Below are 17,401 nucleotides of genomic sequence, written 5' to 3'. Positions count from 1 at the left end.
TTTCCATACCTTCTTGCAATTCGTTCACTTATCAAAAATCGCCCACGTCTGCCACTATGTTGTAGATCTGTCTGTAACACGTTTCTAAACCTTAACTTTAAATATTCTTAAGAAAGAAACGAAGTGAAAACTGTCCAACACGTGCTCTCGCACTGAACTCAAACATGGCCACCAAAACAGTCTGCGGGGTAAACCGAGAAAATAGCCATGGACCCAGAATCTCATGGGGTCCCTAGTCAATAACATTACAACAGCGAGAAAAACACCGCATACTAATGACGAGTGTTTTATCAGCTGATAATACACCGCATACTAATAAGGAGAAGGTTTATCTATGTAAAGTCACTGCAATTGATGTATTTTCAACCCTTTGACAGTTCAATGTCAGAAAACAGCTCAAGACTTATTCCCAGACAAAGGCAATCTCGATTTTTTGAGGACGTGGCGGCAGGTGTTTTGTGTTTTTAAAAAGTTTTTCTAAAGAATTGTTTGTGTTAAGACTGTATTTGTTTCATCAATTCTTTCAAAAAATACAAATATATACATAGAATTAATTGGATCAGTTTAGTCTTCTGGAAGTTTTATGGTCAGGGAAAATTTCATCCTGTTTTAGGCAGTCAAACCGAAAATATTGTGGATCGTTCAAATTTTTCGAACACCCATCAAACCCAGGCGTTATACTACTTGGGAATTGAAGTATGACTTCAGTGTTAATCTTGGGTTAGCTTAATCGTGCCTTAGGTTGTTTGCATTGCGGAAGAAATTTTCCGCGCACCGTGAAGTCATCCAGCAGTTAAATTGGCGTGTGTGACACAGAGTGCATTTTTTTTCTCAACATGGAGATGGTTTCCTATCCTCTTCTTTTCATATAGGTGGTACGCTAAATGATTCCCATAGCAACTCATTTGAAGTGTACAGCCTAATCAACGGCAAATGGAAGTTTCTCTCGCCTCCCACTGTATCGCGAACTCGTCACACCATGGTTGCCAAGGAAATACATTTACGCAATCGGCGGAGAAGGCTGAGGAATTGAGCCCGAGATCAGCATGGAGCAATACGATTCAGCGGTTGTGGAAAAGTTGGCGCTTGCGCGGTGGAGCGGGAGGGAAAAAATTATGTAATGGGCGGAAATAATGACCAAAAAACGCTTCGGCAATGTGAGATTTATGACGTAGAAAGGTACCAGTGGAACTTGGCTAAAGGTAAAATTGATAGAGATAATGTATTATTCTTGCCAATCAGAAGGAATTTGTTGTTTCACTGGCCAGTCGATTAAATGCAACACAGACTAAAATTTAACATGAATCATTACCTGAACTCATTCGCCACCACACAGCTCTTAGAATGGCTTACAGGATTGGCTGACTGACCCGAGACGCAGTCGAGGATTTGCATAACTTTCGAGAATTCTCCCAACTCCCCGAGTGTTTAGATGAGGCTATGTAAACACGGAAAAAAGTCCTCTATTGCTTTTATAAAACATTTCTACAAAAATAATTCGACAGATGAAGGGAAATTTTGTTTATTTATTTCTTGATTGAAATAGATGTTCTCAGTACACGCTCTGGACAATCATTTTTGCTACTAGCCAATGAAAACGCGCATCTGACAACACATGAACCAATCAAAATTTGTGTTATAAAAGTCAAAATCAAGTTGAAATTTGCGGCAAACGTCAGCGAGCCCCGTGTTGACGGCGATTTCAGCTTTGAATTCTCGTGAATCTTACAGAAAAATACCGAACATTCGGTGAAAACTAGAAGAAATGTTCAAAATATACGATTCTGAAAGGAACGAACTTCAAGATGAGGAGTTTATTTAAGCTGAAAATGAATGTCATTGTGCATGGTCGCTCTTGAAAGTTACGTGAACTTGCCCGATGTGGAAGCCTGAGATGGCCGAGAAGTCGAGTCGCTCATCGTGCCTTGTGAAGTTTTGCTGTTTGGGAATCATAGCACAAGCAGCGGATCTAGACTGTGAAGTTGTTGCTGGTAATAGTAATCGTAGCAGTAGATTATTACGCTAAGAAAATCTCAGAGAAAATACATTTTATACAAATTTGACAGCCAAAACACGGCAACCGGCCGTACAAAGTTTGATTTGAAACATTTATAGTCTGTAGCATATAGTTTTGTGTTCGTTTTCGTGTACATTTTTTGAATAAAGAATGTCTTTTAGAGAATTTTATTGTGGTTCTCAGATGCAAAAATTACCTTGAAAAAAGTTTACTGCGTATTTGTTGCATATTTTGTCGTCTTAATTTGAGCTCCCTCGACGAGGTCGTCTAGCGAGGCAGGCAAAGCGCTGTGGTTCTTCTTGCATTTGCTTTTTTTCGCTCGGGTTCAGGGGGGAGGAGATAGGCAAACCCCGATCAAAATTTTGGGAAATTTTTCACCATTTCTTTAACAGTTGTACTTGAAATTACTTTGCGAGTCTTGCCAAAGGTTTGAAATGTTTTCAAATTGTGCTGGGAGACACAGAAAGCGTGACGTCACAACCGTGTTTACATACTCTCATCTAAACACACTTATCGACCAATGAGAGCGCGCGTACTATCTCAAATATCTTATAAACAGATATATTACATTTTAAATGCCATTTTGATAAGTTTTATTGTGATTTATTTTCCCATATTTTATTTTATTGTTAGTATTCTCAATTAGTCTACTAAGGATAAATCATAAACTCTTAAATAAAGTCATCGCCATCATCATCGCCATCATCATCATCATCATCATTATCACCATCATCATCATCATTATCATGAGGTCCTCCATCCTCCCCTGCACTCCCAGCATTATGTACTCATTTCGTCCAACCAAACCTTTTTATCATTTCTTTCATTTTAGACATGAATGAGTTCCGCCAGGATGCCCAGGCCGTTTTTCTTAACAAGAAAATCTACGTAATTGGTGGCCGAGATTACAAAGGAGAGAGAGTGCTGGATTCCATAGAATCCTTTGACATATCACAAGGGCAATGGAACCGAGTGACGTTAGTCCCGGTAGCCAAAGAAGGGTACCGATGTGTCACGTGTAGAGTTAGTGGAAATCACCTCACTCCATTGAAGATCAAATAAATTATTGCTTTTCTTCTCAGACCTTTCAGCCAGTCAGTCAGTCAGTCAGTGAGACAATCAGTCCAGTCAGTCAGTCAATTAGTCAGTCAGTCAGTCAGCCGGCCATCCAGCCAGCCTGTCAGTCAGTCAGCCAGCTAGTCAGTCGGTCAGTCAGTCAGTCAGTCAGTCAGTCAGTCAGTCAGTCAGTCAATCAGTCAGTCAATCAGTCAGTCAGACAATCGGTCCAGTCAGTCGGCCGGCCAGCCAGCCAGTCAGCCAGTCATGATCAGTAAGTCAGTCAGTCAGTCAGTCATCCAACAGGTCCGCTTATCTGTCAGTAAGACACCCAGCCAGACAGTAGTTAGTCAGTCAGTAAGTCAGTCAGTTAGCCAGTGAGCCAGTCAGTCAGTCAGTCAATCATCAAGATTTCCAAATTCCAATTCCATCCAGAATCTGAGAGTAACACGTTTTCCAGTCACTAGACTCCTACCATACGGTCTGTGCGTCTCAAATTCAAATCGACTAATTAGAAGTCTACGTTGGAGGGGCAAGAAAATGTTTAGCATGGTGCGAAATTGGTATTACCTTCATTTAGTCGACAATGAAGTGTTAGTTTTTGGTAGAGGTATTTGATGACGTACGAAAACCAATTTTAACTGCCGCTCGTGTTGCGGGGTATGGTAGGCTATCAAGCGCTCTCTCCCGTAAAAATGAAGTCAGTTTATATATTTTTCGTGTCTATACAAAGAATAAATCTATTTGTTTGGCCACTCTATCTCCAAATTTAGCAACCGTCGAGGCCTGTATTACGCTTAAGCTAGACCTAGACTAGGTAGATAGTTAGTATAGTACCATGAGGCAACGGCTAATTTTATCGTTTAATTCAAAGACAGCAGCATTCACTGCTTACCACCATAAGTGGAGGTCGGGGATTAGTTTACCCAGGGACATTTGACGGCCTCGAGAATTAAGACTGGTTTACATGTACGACCTAAGCATAACCATAAGCCCAAGCATAAGCCCAAGAAACCAACATGTAAACAGGGACGACGCAAGCATAAGCGAAAGCATAAACGCAAGCGCCAAAAAAAGTAAATCTTTCCTTTCTCTTGTACTTGCTACTATGTCGTAAGGTCGCCCGTGTAAACCGGGATAACACAAGCTTAAGCACAAGAGAAGAAGAAGTAAAAACATCTTGGTCTCGTCGCTGAATACCTCCTTGGCGTCCGCCATCTTGAATTTTAAATTTTTGGCGCCAAACGTTTAATTCACCGCGCCTGTTTATATCACCTTGTGTTTATGCTTATCGCGCGTGTAAGCCAGCCCTTAGAACTCACAGAATTGTGAATTTGCTTTAGTTGTAACCACGTATCTCTGTTATGAGCATGAACGAGATCTACGAAAGATAACGGTAACTGAAATAACACTAACAACTGAATTAGATTTCTCTGTGACTTAGTTTTTCCTTACTCAACTTCCAGTATTTTTGTACAATAGTCTAAAAATGATCGAAGAACTGAATTCTGTTGTAATTATACAGAAGGGGACTTGAAAATCACATTTATAACCACCACACGTCATTCGCCAGTAGTTTCGTATTAATTTACGCTTGTACCTTTTTTAATTTATAATATTTTCTGACTAATGTGCCATAATCATTATGTAGTACATTCGGTTGTATTCAGCTTTTTCTGTAAGCTTTGTCCGTTTCCACTGCACTACACTGTATGGCTATGTTGTAAGCTGGAGGAATCCTGGACCTCATAAGCCTTAGGCTTCTTGTCCAGGATTCTCCGTCACCTAACTTCACTTCCCAGGGAGCGAGAAGAGGAGACCCTGAAAACGGGGTTGTTACAAATGACCAATCAGCAACATGCTATTTTCAGCTGTGCTTCAACAGCGCAACTTACTTATAAGGTAGAAATTAAAACGTTAACCTGCAGAAGGCTTCGGTCGCGTTCCGCACAGGAATATTGTAGAACCTTAATTCAGTCTCATTACTCACCGCAACATGTTTCAGTTAAAATAAATGAATCTGAGGTCATTCCCTCTATATGTGTTAACACTTTCGTTCTTTTGCAAGAAGGTCTTCGAAGGAATGAAAGAGGGTTTTCTGGTAGTTGTTCTTCTTTTTATCTACGTACACACCTGGTGTTCCCTTTGCATGTGGTCATTTACCTTCTACATCAGTAAAACTTGTGATGATCTACATATTGCCTAGCTGTATAATTTCTTTCTACTGATCAAACTTAATATTAATGTAATTACTGTCATGTGCATGCACAATTTTAGTAACAAATCCTCATTTTCGTTACATGAGATCGAAGACAGTTTGTTTCATTAAGTTATGGTCCTGGAGAACATCCGTACAGCTCAACTCGCATGGATATGTGGTTGTACCATGATACGACGTAAAAGCGCACATATCTGGCCATAAACCTTGACGTTAAGATGTGTGAAACGATTGTTCCACGGTCTGAACTTCCGGAAAAGACCTAAGTAAAAGTAAAACTAAACATAAATAAATACATTTTTTTCATTTAAGGTGACTCTATACAGTTTTTTGGCGCGCGGCAACTGGGTACTAAAATGGCGCGAGCGCGTGCAGTTTTCCAACTGATACATGAATTTTCATTATCCTGGCGCGCGAAACAAGGCCAGTTTTAGCCTGAAAAAAAAGCCTATTTTAAAGTGTTTTCCATGGTGAATTTTTCTAAAAATTGGCTCAATGATAGAATTTAGCCTGTATTTGTACTCCAAAAAATCTTAAGGCCGGAGAATCATATATGCACAACTGCAATAAATGGTAAAAACGAAAATTGCAGAAATTGGCCAAACGTATGTACAGAATTTGTTTTGACTTTATGAGGAGATACTTTGGAGTTTCTCTCTTTTTTACAAAAAAAAATAGCGAAATTTTACCGAACGAAATTCGGTCAAACCCGTTTTGAAACTTTCTAGGAGTGGAGGAATCTACAGATGTATCATCCGCTCGTTGCCATGGAAACGGGATTTACCAGTTGTAACGGTGTGTTTAGCAAAGCATAAGGACTTAGGTACTCGAAACTATGTTTGAAACCTGATATTTTCACAGGGCTGAAAGAATCAGAACATCAAGAAAAATATATATATCACTACCAGCGAAAACTGAAGAAATTATATAGAGCCACCTTAAGTGTCGACTGAGTATTTGGCGCTGTGGCGCTAATTGCATGGGGACACTATAAACCCGTGAAACAAAATATGTAAACTGAAAATGACATTTGTTAAAAATCCCAACGGGTGAGAAGGAAATCAGTTGGCTATATACAAAGCGTGGCTTTGGAGTTGGACTTCAGCCTGGGGGCTCCAGATTACAAGTCCGGCGACCCTAACTACTGACCACGTCCCCTCCCTACAAAAAGAGATACATAAATATGATTTGAAATAACAGTATGATTTTCGATTTTATTAACCTTAAAGTTCTGAGTTCAAATATTGTACTTTAACTCCTTTTCAACCTAGTCTTTCATTGCTATTGGCTTCTGAGAAATCTGTAGTATCTTGTTTAATTGATTACTTTTGTTATTCACTTTGAGTCTTTGAGTCTCGTTTGCTGAACTGCGCTGTACTTATTATTGCCTAAAAAACCTTGAGACACTTGCAAAACACCAAAGCCATACTACCTGGCTCGTGTGTTGAAACGATTTCCCGCGCGTTTCTCGACTGTTTTGGTTGGATCGTTGTGAGGTCATTGTCATCAGCCACTGAGTGTCAGTAAACATTTAACAACTCTCCACCAAATACTACTACACAGTGGTTTTGCTCAGCTGATAACGATGTTGCATAACTTTCCATTGAAAATTCGGACTAAACAAGTTGATAGTTTTAAACGATTTTCAATAATTTTTATTTTCATGTTTACAGTGGTTACCAATAACACGCCAACCATAGCCTTCAAAAGAGTTGGATAAAGTTTGGTTTTGTTTGATTTCAGTAAAATTTAATCCGTTCAATTACTTTAAATGTGTTTGTGGTCCTTTTCATATAGAACAATCTTTTTTATACTTGCGCTACATTTACCTTCACTGCGCCATTTTCCTTATATTCCTTCCAGCTTGCTCCGTCTGAACAGAACAGAATTTTGTATGACCGCACCCACTGGTCAAGGGAAGGCCTCCCCTGTGTGGCGAGTTTTGTCAGCAACTTCTCTTTCCCAAGATCAATTTGCAGCCATTCTCCTTGATTATTGGTTCCCGCCGCCCAGCAACCCCAACTATTGCTAGTTAGTACATTATTGAGACGACCTCGCCAAGACCCATGCCGGACACCTGACGCCGACGAAGAAGCCGTTACGGCTGAGTCTGGTATGTCGTTGTTTTCCATTCCAAGTGCGCGGATGATGCATTCTATCCGAAAAGCAACAAAAACTGACGCTACATTCTCATCACGCGTTCGGAGTTTCTTCTACAGATTCACAAGTAACGTACAAAAACGAGATTGATCTCAGTAGAAAATCGTTCAAGTTAAACAAGTGAACAATTTTACTAGCAATGCATGCTTCGATTAAGAATTAAAACTGAGAAGACCTTGACAATCAGAGCCATCTCGTTCGTACGCGTTTATTCATGTAAAGTAGTAGTAAGGGCGCTGACTATAAAGCAAACTGTGGGCTCAGCTCCCCAGGAATTTAGTATTTAGTGATCACACTTACCTCCACACCTCAACGATGGCAGGCAAAGCAAACTACTTCCACAATCGGAGTCTTTGCTGCAGGTGAATGGTCTGATAGTATTTTCCATGTAGTTAGTGAAATGCTCGTCTCTCATATCTTCAGGGTGAGACGAATGCGTCTTGTCATTCAGCTCACACACTCTGTCCTTTCGATAAAAGTTGCTGCTGTGGCAACCAGTATGATCCATGCACTGCATGATACACTCTTCTATGCACTCTGCAGGGCCGGCCGTGATGGTGTGGTTTTTAAGCACCTGTCCTTGCACTGAGTTAGACGCTGACTTACAGGGATCCGCCATCCCTGAGTTGATAAACCAGCATATCAGCAGAAGCAAAATGGCGTACTTCATTCCGGCTGGAAGGGAAACAAGGATTGTGTTAACTTCTTGGCAACAGGGAGATTAATATGCACAATATTTTCACTTTTGAAAATTGCTCTTGCTTTTTCCTTTGCCTTTTTTCTTCCCCTTTCCTCCTCCAGCATTTTTTTTTTTTACTATTTTCTCTCCGTTAGAAAGAAAAATTTGCTTTAACCATTTATAATTTAACCTCGCGCTACGCTACTTCCATAAAGCCGGCGACACACCTGGCGATTATATAAGCCGATTGCGGCGAATTTGATCGCCAGTAAATATCACAAATTTTTCATTCTGTCTCAACTTGAACGCCTTTCTCAGTAAAAGTTGAACTGGAGTTAGAATAATCGCAAAGTAGGACAAGTAACGCAAACTTGTATTTTCAAGCGACGTTTTCGTTGGCGTCGCCGTCGCGGTTCCTTTAAGTCCCTAATAGTGAACCCGCTTCAGCGCTCAGTGGTATTGTTTCCAACCAGCGCCTTCAGGGATCAGTGAGAGTAAGGAGACTCATTCCCAACTTGAAATTTTAACTCGAAATACATGCAACGTTCATAATTTAAATTCCTGATGCTTTAAATTGAAAGCCTAAAGGCCCGTTTAAACGACCAACATTCGTTCAACAAAAGTTGATCGGATGTTGGGCAAATGTTGGACAAATATTGAAAGGAGTGTTCAAACGGCTTCAACACCATTCAACATTTTTGAGAATAAAGAAAATGTTGTATGGATGTTGAATGAAGCTTCAACAATGATGGACGACCTGTTCAAGCACACTTAACATTTGGTTCAACAAAGTGTTGAACGCATGTTGAACCGAATGTTGAAACCGTTTAAACGGGCCTAAAGAACAGCTCCTCTTGTATATAAGATGCCCTTTACGCTGAGACTATATAGCCGACAGCTAGGCACGGTCTTAAAAACCTTAAACGCTTGTCAGTCAAAAATTTCCATCGAATTGCCAATAAATGTCATGATAAAACACCCATGAGAGTATTCAATGTTTGTTTCACGACAAAGTGCCGAAAACCTTGACGAATACCTGAATTGCTTTTGCTGTTCACCAAATCGCGCGATTTTCTGTTTTGAATGAAAGTTTGCTGCCAAGGGTGCGTTATTTAAACAGAGATGTTAGAAAGAATAAACATCACGTTTGGTACTTTACGGCAAGGGAAAAAGCAGAAATAGCCCCGTTATCATTTAATGATTTTCCCGTCGTCTTAGTTTTCCACGTTACTCAGCTGTCTTTTTCGGTTTCAAGAAAGTCGCAGTTAAATAATAAATGGTTGTAGATAAACGGCAAATTAATCGCGCTTTGGGTGGAGCGAAAAGAGCGCCATGCCAAAAATAAACATCTCTGATATGTTTACCGACTTTGGAAATAAACTAAAAAGTTCAAAAGAATAGAAAAGTCTTCACTTACGACAGCCGTCCTTATTCGAATTGTTTCTTTCCTCTAAAGAAAAAAAAGGATCTCTTACCATGAAGGTTGAAGACATAAAAAAAAAAACTCTGTATTCTTGCAGTTTCGATGCTTATCTTCCGATAGATCGTAAGAATGGTTAATATCAGCAAGTTGTTCCATTCAATCTGTCCGAAATTTGAGGGACAACAATAAATTAAAATCTATTTTTGATCAATTATTAATAGCAAGAAGTAACCCTTTAGGCTCTTCGCAGTAAGGTTGTTCTAAAGTTATCTTAAAATATTGCCGAATCTGCTAGGGGATTGGATATTTTAATTTAATATTGACAAAAATAAGTGCTTCCGGTTTGAAGAGACTACGCTGCGAATATTCTAAAAAGTTATTCACTTACATCAGAAAACAGCTCTGTCCGTGATTTGAGAGACAACATAAATTAAAATTTATTTTTGATCAATTATTAATAAGAAGCAACCTCTTCTGCTCTTCGCAGTCAGGTTGGTCTAAAGTTATCTCAAAATATGGCCGAATTCGCCAGGGGATTGGATATTTTAGTTTCATATTGACAAAAATAATTGCTTCCGGTTTGAAGCGACTACGCTGCGAATATTCTAAAAAGTCATACACTTACATCAGAAAACAGCTTTGATCTGATTTGAGTGACAACATAAATTAAAATTTATTTTTGATCAATTATTAAGAGCCACTGTCTGTAATTATCGAGAATCCGGCATAAGTCGTGAAAGTTTCAATTTCTTCATATTTTGCCCAAATAACCTCAGTCCGTAGTGAGTTATTTTCGAAAATACTATTCAAAGGTCCTGAAGCGCTTTAGTTTTTTCGAAATCTAAGAAAGTTCGAAAAACGCCATTTTGGGCTTCCGGCTGCGTCGAAACTACAATAAAATAATGCATTTTCTTTTTGCTCTCCAGATCAACGTAATAACATCTATCGATATACTTTGGTGAACTCATAACAAACATCTCTTGATCTCCCTGAATCACTAAATTATTTTGAGAAAGCTGTTGAAAACTGCTTGTTTTTGGCTGTTACAATTACTCTAGTTGCAGCGCTTTAGCGGATAAGGTAATTTTAGCTAATTTTAACAGCAACGAAAGCCCACTGGTACATGTAATTTGAAGTTTAAACTAGTATGGTCTTAAAGCCCATTCTTTATAGTTTGTTGTATAAAAATTGCTAAGGCGGCCCGAAAAAAGTGTCCTGTCGAGAGACGGAAACGTAAAGTGTACTTTCTGGAATTTCGACCTTTCACGAAGCGAACATGAAGCAACCATCCCTATTTCGAACAGAACCGCACATTGTAAAATCTACCAATGAAAACCTTTTACGAAATCTTGGATGCATCAAAACAGTCTTGTACTCAAAGCTACAATTCCTTTTGATCGAAAATATTATGATGTTACCACCTGTGGAAAACCGGAGAATTGTAGCTCAAGCTGTGAAATATGTAATTCAACGCCGCGCCGAGCAGATATCTACAGTACCACACACGTGTACACGACGCAAGATTGCTATTTCGTTCCGCTATTATTTTACCGTTAAAACTTAAAAGAAGATCCTCGATATGCATGTTGTCGTCTCCCTTCGTTCATTCTTATCTCGAGATTTTTAAGCTCTGAAGAGAACTGTGGCGCCACACGCAAAAAATAAAAAATAATAAATAAAACAAACAAACAGGGCGATCAACTTCCAAGAGAAAATAGCTACAAATGCAGGTCCGATTTAGTATTCAGTTGATTAAGACAACCGCACATTTATGTTATATTTCAGTGATAAGGCATAATGTACATCAAATGATTTTGTAGACAAAGTAAAAACAAACGTTCAGCAACTGTCAAAGTACCGTGAGAAAGCAACGTAACTGTTAACAAGCTTTATGCACTAGTCAATTGAAACCCCCAACCCCCTCGGACCCGGGACAGGTAGGGGGATTTGACAAGGGCCCTGAACAAATCATACCAAAACCTCCAGCCCCTGGGGAAAATCTTGAGATCAAATTCCCCTCCCCCTGGGAATAAATTGGCAAGGGGTTAAAAAAAAGCACAAACCAAACAAAGCAAGACAAAAGAAACCGTTCACACTGGATCAATCAGGAGCAAAATATTATTTAATAAGGCAATAGCTTTCTTTTAATACATCTTAACAAAACTTGCTGTTGATTATTAAATTTTGCAAGAATGTGAATTTCACATTACAACAGAGCATTTCTGAGTAGTGGTAGCTTTGAAAATGTTAAACAGCACAGTCAGCGTAAAGCCGCTTTCGACTTGGTGCATCCACAAGTCCCATGCATTCGAAATGGAACCACTCTATAGGGCAGCCAGGATTAGCGTGTGTTTAAGCCTTTTTTGTAATTTAGCTCTCACTGGTATATCTTTGACTGACCGCCCTCTCAGTGTAACATACGAGGGGAAGGTCTTTGTAGATTTCTTTGAGCCATATCCATGGTTGTTGTTCTATTAAATGCCAGGCTTTCATGAGGATTTGTTTTAAGTTTAAGTTCTCGGGACAACCTCTTTCCTGTAGGCGTGATTTAGGATTTTGAATTTACTCTTCAAATATGTTTTTAGAAGAGTTTGTTCTGAGAAGTCTCAGTGCTTCGCCTTTGATGAAGCCTTTTTTTACCCCTGGTGGGTGCCACGAAGAGAAGTGCGTATATTGAAATGTTTCAGTAGGTTTGAAGTGCGTACGCACATCAAGAACTGAATTGCTTCTGAACTCTTTCACCTTTATAAATGTTTGTATCCAGAAATGTTTCCGTTTCTGAAATTTCAGCCGTAAATTTAATTGTGGGGTGGTGTTTGTTTGCTTGCTCACTGAACTGCATTATCTCCTCTCCTTAAAGTCCAGAGGGAAAATATGTCGTCTATATATCGTTTCCAAATGAGCGGTTTTAAAATCTCCGCAAAGGCGACTGCCAGTTTTGTACCCATGGCTGCACCATGGGTTTGTAGGCAGAGTTTTGCATAGAGCTGGAATGAATTTTCTTCTTCCTTTTGAATTGTCTTTAAACCAAATTTTGCGAAGCATTTCGCCAATAATCAGCCAATATGGATGGCGCGAAAATGACAACGTGCAGTCGATTCACTTCGCGAAGAACTTCAGTACCTGAGTCAAGCACAGTCAAATCTCCCTGATTCCCCGAGGTGGGGACACTGTAAAGAAGCAAAACACATCTTATCTACCACCCCCAGGGGACAGATCTCTGATCAAAAGTGCTGTTATGCCCCTATTATCCCCCTATCTGTCCCGGGTCCGGGGGGATGGGGGTTTCAATTGACTAGTGCATTATTAATTTGTAGTTGTAAATAAAACAATGTCAACCTCACCGGTCTTTTTGCAGTCCTTCAGAAAATGTAGTGAATCCCTTGCTTCTATAGTTATGTGTGACAAACATGCTTCTATATTTATAGTTAGCACTGTAGACTTGTTTCCTCCAAAGGCTGTGATAAAATTTACACTGGAGTATTGCGATAATCTTCCGTCAAGTACAAAAGTTACTTTTATAGTTGATCAATCACGCCATATGATCCAGATTTCTACCTCTACAAAACGTTCCAGAACGTCCTTTGTTGCCGGATTGAAGTAGTTTTGTTGGCCTGTCCCAATAACTTTACGTAGTTTTGCAAGAAGGTCTTCGAAGGCACAAAAGAGGGTTTTCTGGTAGTAGTCGCTCTTCTTTTCATGTACGTACGCACGTCGTGTTTGCCTTTGCATATGGTCATTTGCCTTCTACATCAGTAAAACTTGTGATGTTCTTCATATTGCCTAGTTGTATACTTTCTTTTTACTGATCTCACTTAATATTTATGTAATTATTGTAATGTGCATGCACAATGTTAGTTACAAATCATCATTTTCATTACATGAGATTGAAGACAGTTTGTTTCATGAAGTCATGGTCCTGGAGAAACATCCATACAGCTCAACTCGCATGGATATGTGGCTGTACCATGATACGGCGTAAAAGCGCACATATCTGGCCATAAACCTTGACGTTAAGATGTGTGACACGATTGTTCCACGGTCTGAATTTGCGGAAAAGACCTAAGTAAAAATAAAAATAAATAAAAAATAAATGACTTTATTTAAGTGTCGACTGAGAATTTGTCGCCACGGCGCTAATTGGGGAAACCATAACCCGGTGAAATAAATATGCAGACTGAAAAGAACATTTGTTAAAAATCCCATCGCGTGGGAGGCAAATCAGTTGGCTATATACAAAGCGTGGCCTTGGAGCGGGACTTGAACCTGGGCGCTCCAGATAACACGTCCGGCGCCCCTAACCACTGCCACGTCGCCTCCCTACAAAAAAAGATACATATATTTTATCTAAAAGAACAGTATTGGCGCGCATGATCTTTGATTGCATTAACCTTAAAGTTCTGAGTTCAAATACTGTACTTTAACTCTCTTTTCAACCTAGTCTTTCATTGCTATTGGCTTCTGAGAATTCTGTAGTATCTTGTTTAATCGATTACTTGTCTTATTCACTTTGGTCTTTGAGTCTGTTTGCCGTACTGCGCCTTCTTATTATTACCTAAAAAACCTTGAGATACTTGCAAAACACCAAAGCCATACTACCTGTCCCGCGTGCTGAAACGATTTTCCGCGCTTTTCTCGACTGTTTGGTTGGCTCGTTGTGAGGCGATTTTCATCAGCCAGTGAGTGTCGATGAACGTTTTAACAACTCGCCACCAAAAACAACTACACATTGTTTTTGCTCAGCTACTAACGATGTTGCAAAATCTTTCCGTAGGAAATTCGGACTAAACGATTTTCCAATAATTTTGATTTTCACGTTTACACTGAGTGGTTACCAATGACACGCGAACCATCGCCTTCAAAAGAGTTGGATAAAGTTTGGTTTCGTTTAACTTCAATGAAATTTAATCCGTTTAAATTACTATAAATGTGTTTGTGGTTCTGTTCATATAGTACAAACGTTTTTATACTTGCACTACAATTACCTTCACAGTATCATTTTCCTTATATTCCTTCCAGCTTGTTCCGTCTGAACTGAACAGAATTTTGTATGACCGCACCCACTGGTCTGAGGAAGGCCTCCCCTGTGTGGCGAGTTTTGTCAGCAACTTCTCTTTCCCAAGATCAATTTGCAGCCATTCTTTTTGATTCGAGGTTCCCGCCGCCCAGTAACCCCAACCACGGCTATTAGGTACATCATTGAGACGACCTCGCCACGGCTCATGTTGGCTATTTGAATAAGACGAAGAAGCCGTCACGGCTGAGTTTGGTATGTCGCTGTTTTCCATTCCAAGTGCGCGGATGACGCATTCTATCGGAAAAATAATAAATACTGACGCTGCTTCTTGTGCAAAATTTCGAGAAACAAACAACACTACGCTATACATTCTCATATCACGCGCTCGGAATTTCTTCCACGGATTCACAAGTAACAAACAAAAACAAGATTGATCTCAAGAGAAAATCGTTCCAGTTAAACAAGTGAACAGTTTTACTAGCAATGCATGCTTCAAATACATATTTCAAAAACAAACTGCAGTTGTTTAAGTGTAAAAATGAGAAGACCTTGGCAATCATACCCATCTCGTTCTCAGAACATACGCGTTTATTCAGATAAAGTAGTACTGTGGGCTCCCCGGGAATTTACCTAGTGATCACACATACCTACACATCGCAACGATGGCAGTCGGAGTCCGCTTTGCTGCAGGTAAATTGCCTGAAAGTATTCTCCATGTAGCTCGTCAAATGCTCTTCTCTCATATCTTCAGGGTGATACGCATGCGTCTTGTCATTCAGCTCACACACTCTGTCCTTGCGATAAAAGTTGCTGCTATGGCAACCAGGATGATCCATGCACTGCATGATACACGTTTCTATGCGCTTTGCGGGGCCGGCTGCGATGGTGTGGTTTTTTAGCACCTGTCCTTGCACTGAGTAAGATGCTGGCTGACAGAGATCCGCCATCCCTGAGTTGATAAACCAGCATATCAGCAGAAGCAAAATGGCGTACTTCATTCCGGCTGGAAGGGAAACAAGGATTGTGTTAACTTCTTGGCAACAGCGAGATTAATATGCACAACATTTTCACTTTTGAAAAAAAGGAAAATTCAAATAAAAATGTTAAATGTTATGACTGGAAGAAGAAGGCAAATATCCGCACGCTTGGAAACTGTCATCACCTGCAATGGCCTCCGTTCTTGTTTTTGTTTTTTTCTTTGCCTTTTTTCTTCCCCTTTCCCTCCTCTAGCATTATTCTTTACCATTTTCTCTCCGTTAGAAAGAAAAATTTGCTTTAGCCATTTACAATTTAACCTCGCGCAACGCTACTACCATAAAGCCGTCGACACACCTGGCGATTATATACCCCGATCGCGGCGAATTTTGATCGCCCGCAAAAAAAAGTAAATTTTTCATTCTCTGTCTCAACTTGAACGCCTTTCTTACCTGTTCTGCTTCTGGATAGTTCGTCCACATTGTAAAAGTTGAACTGGAGTTAGAATAATTTAAAAGTAGGACAAGTAACCCGAACTTGTATTTTCAAGCGACGTTTTCGTTGGCGTTGCCGTCGTGGTTTCTTAAAGTCCCTGATAGCGAACCTGCTTCACCGCTCAGTGGTATTGTTTCCAACCAGCGCCTCCAAGGATCAGTGAGAGCAAGGTGACTCATTCCCAACTTGAAATTTTTAACTCAAAATGCATGCAACGTTCATAATTTAAATTCCTGTTGCTTTACCTTGAAAGCCTAAAGGCCCCTTTAAACGGTTTCAACATTTGACCAACATTCGTTCAACAAAAGTTGAACGGATTTCGAAGTGTTGGAACGGCTCCAACACCATTCAACATTTTTAAAAGTTTAAACCGACTTAAACCTTCCTTAGGATACGTTTCGTAGTCTGTACTGCCCTCTCAGCTGCACCGTTTGATTACAGATATTCTGGTGAGCTTATAGTATGGTGGAATCCCCACTCTTGGGCAAAATCTTTGATCTCATGTCTAATGACAAATAGATTTCTGGTATTGCTGTACTGCGAGCCATTATCACTAACAACCTCGTCTGGGATGCCAAACCGTGCAAATCTTTTCATTAGGTTGTTGATAACACAGGTGGCAGTTTTCTGGTGAAGTAGCTCTATTTCAAAGTACTTATAAATAGAAATCAGTGACCAAGAGGCAAGTGTGGCCTGCATATTCAAGTAGGTCAGTCCCGACTATTTGACATGGTAATCTTGGTATGTCATGTGGATGCAGCGACTCTCTCGGCTGTTGGTTGCAAAAAGCGTTACAAATAAGGCAGGAGCTGACTTTGTCTTTGACTTGAGCTGTTATTGACGGCCAGAAAACATAGTCAAAAGTTTGGGGGATATGAAAAATTTACCTTGTTCTATCCGCCCAAGAGAAAAAAAGGGAACGTCTAAAAACAACTTAAGTGAAATTCAAATATCCTAAGGGCGCTGCTGGGGTTCTCCCTCTCTGTCCTCTTATTTCTCTTGATGCACCTCATGTACGCTAACTCTAGTTTAAAATAGATTAATTTTACCTGTCAATCCTTACTTTTTCGAGCCTTCACCACCAAACGTATGCGCTTCTTTTAAAAGCGAAATCTATTTGCTACTAATATTTGGGCATTCGATGATAACAGATTCAGGCAACTAATTAATAAGGAAAGGAACAGTGAAGAATAACGCGGTGCCTGGCTGTTTTTGGATTAGGCCAAAATCACCCAGGACGTTAAATTCATTCACACAGTACGGTTGCTAAAACCTTTATCGAACCGTGATCAAACACTAAGGGGAAGGAACACATCAAGTTTTATGATCGTGGAAAATTTCCTCCTGTTTAGGCAGTCAAA

At 39.9% G+C, this 17,401-nt stretch overlaps 2 protein-coding genes across 2 annotated transcripts; both read right to left on the bottom strand.

Annotated features, from left to right (window-relative positions):
* Positions 1 to 5,137: 5,137 nt before the first annotated feature.
* Positions 5,138 to 8,070, bottom strand: LOC146454284 (lactadherin-like). Its single transcript, XM_085095667.1, has 3 exons — positions 7,752 to 8,070; positions 7,121 to 7,446; positions 5,138 to 5,553 (listed from the first exon to the last, which is right to left on the bottom strand). The coding sequence occupies exons 1-3, from the start codon at positions 8,068 to 8,070 to the stop codon at positions 5,404 to 5,406; spliced, it is 795 nt and encodes a 264-aa protein (XP_084951793.1). The 3' UTR covers positions 5,138 to 5,403.
* Positions 8,071 to 13,456: 5,386 nt separating this feature from the next.
* LOC146454283 (lactadherin-like) lies at positions 13,457 to 15,567 on the bottom strand. Its single transcript, XM_085095654.1, has 3 exons — positions 15,232 to 15,567; positions 14,539 to 14,864; positions 13,457 to 13,615 (listed from the first exon to the last, which is right to left on the bottom strand). Exons 1-3 carry the CDS (start codon positions 15,515 to 15,517, stop codon positions 13,457 to 13,459), a joined length of 771 nt encoding a protein of 256 aa, XP_084951780.1. The 5' UTR covers positions 15,518 to 15,567.
* Positions 15,568 to 17,401: the final 1,834 nt, after the last annotated feature.

The sequence above is a fragment of the Pavona decussata genome, unplaced genomic scaffold (genome assembly GCF_977016875.1).
Source record: "Pavona decussata unplaced genomic scaffold, jaPavDecu1.1 SCAFFOLD_303, whole genome shotgun sequence".
In the NCBI taxonomy this organism is placed as follows: Eukaryota; Metazoa; Cnidaria; class Anthozoa; order Scleractinia; family Agariciidae; genus Pavona; species Pavona decussata.
The sequence above is the reverse complement of the archived record's forward strand: the minus strand, read 5'-3'. Positions and strand labels throughout refer to the sequence as shown.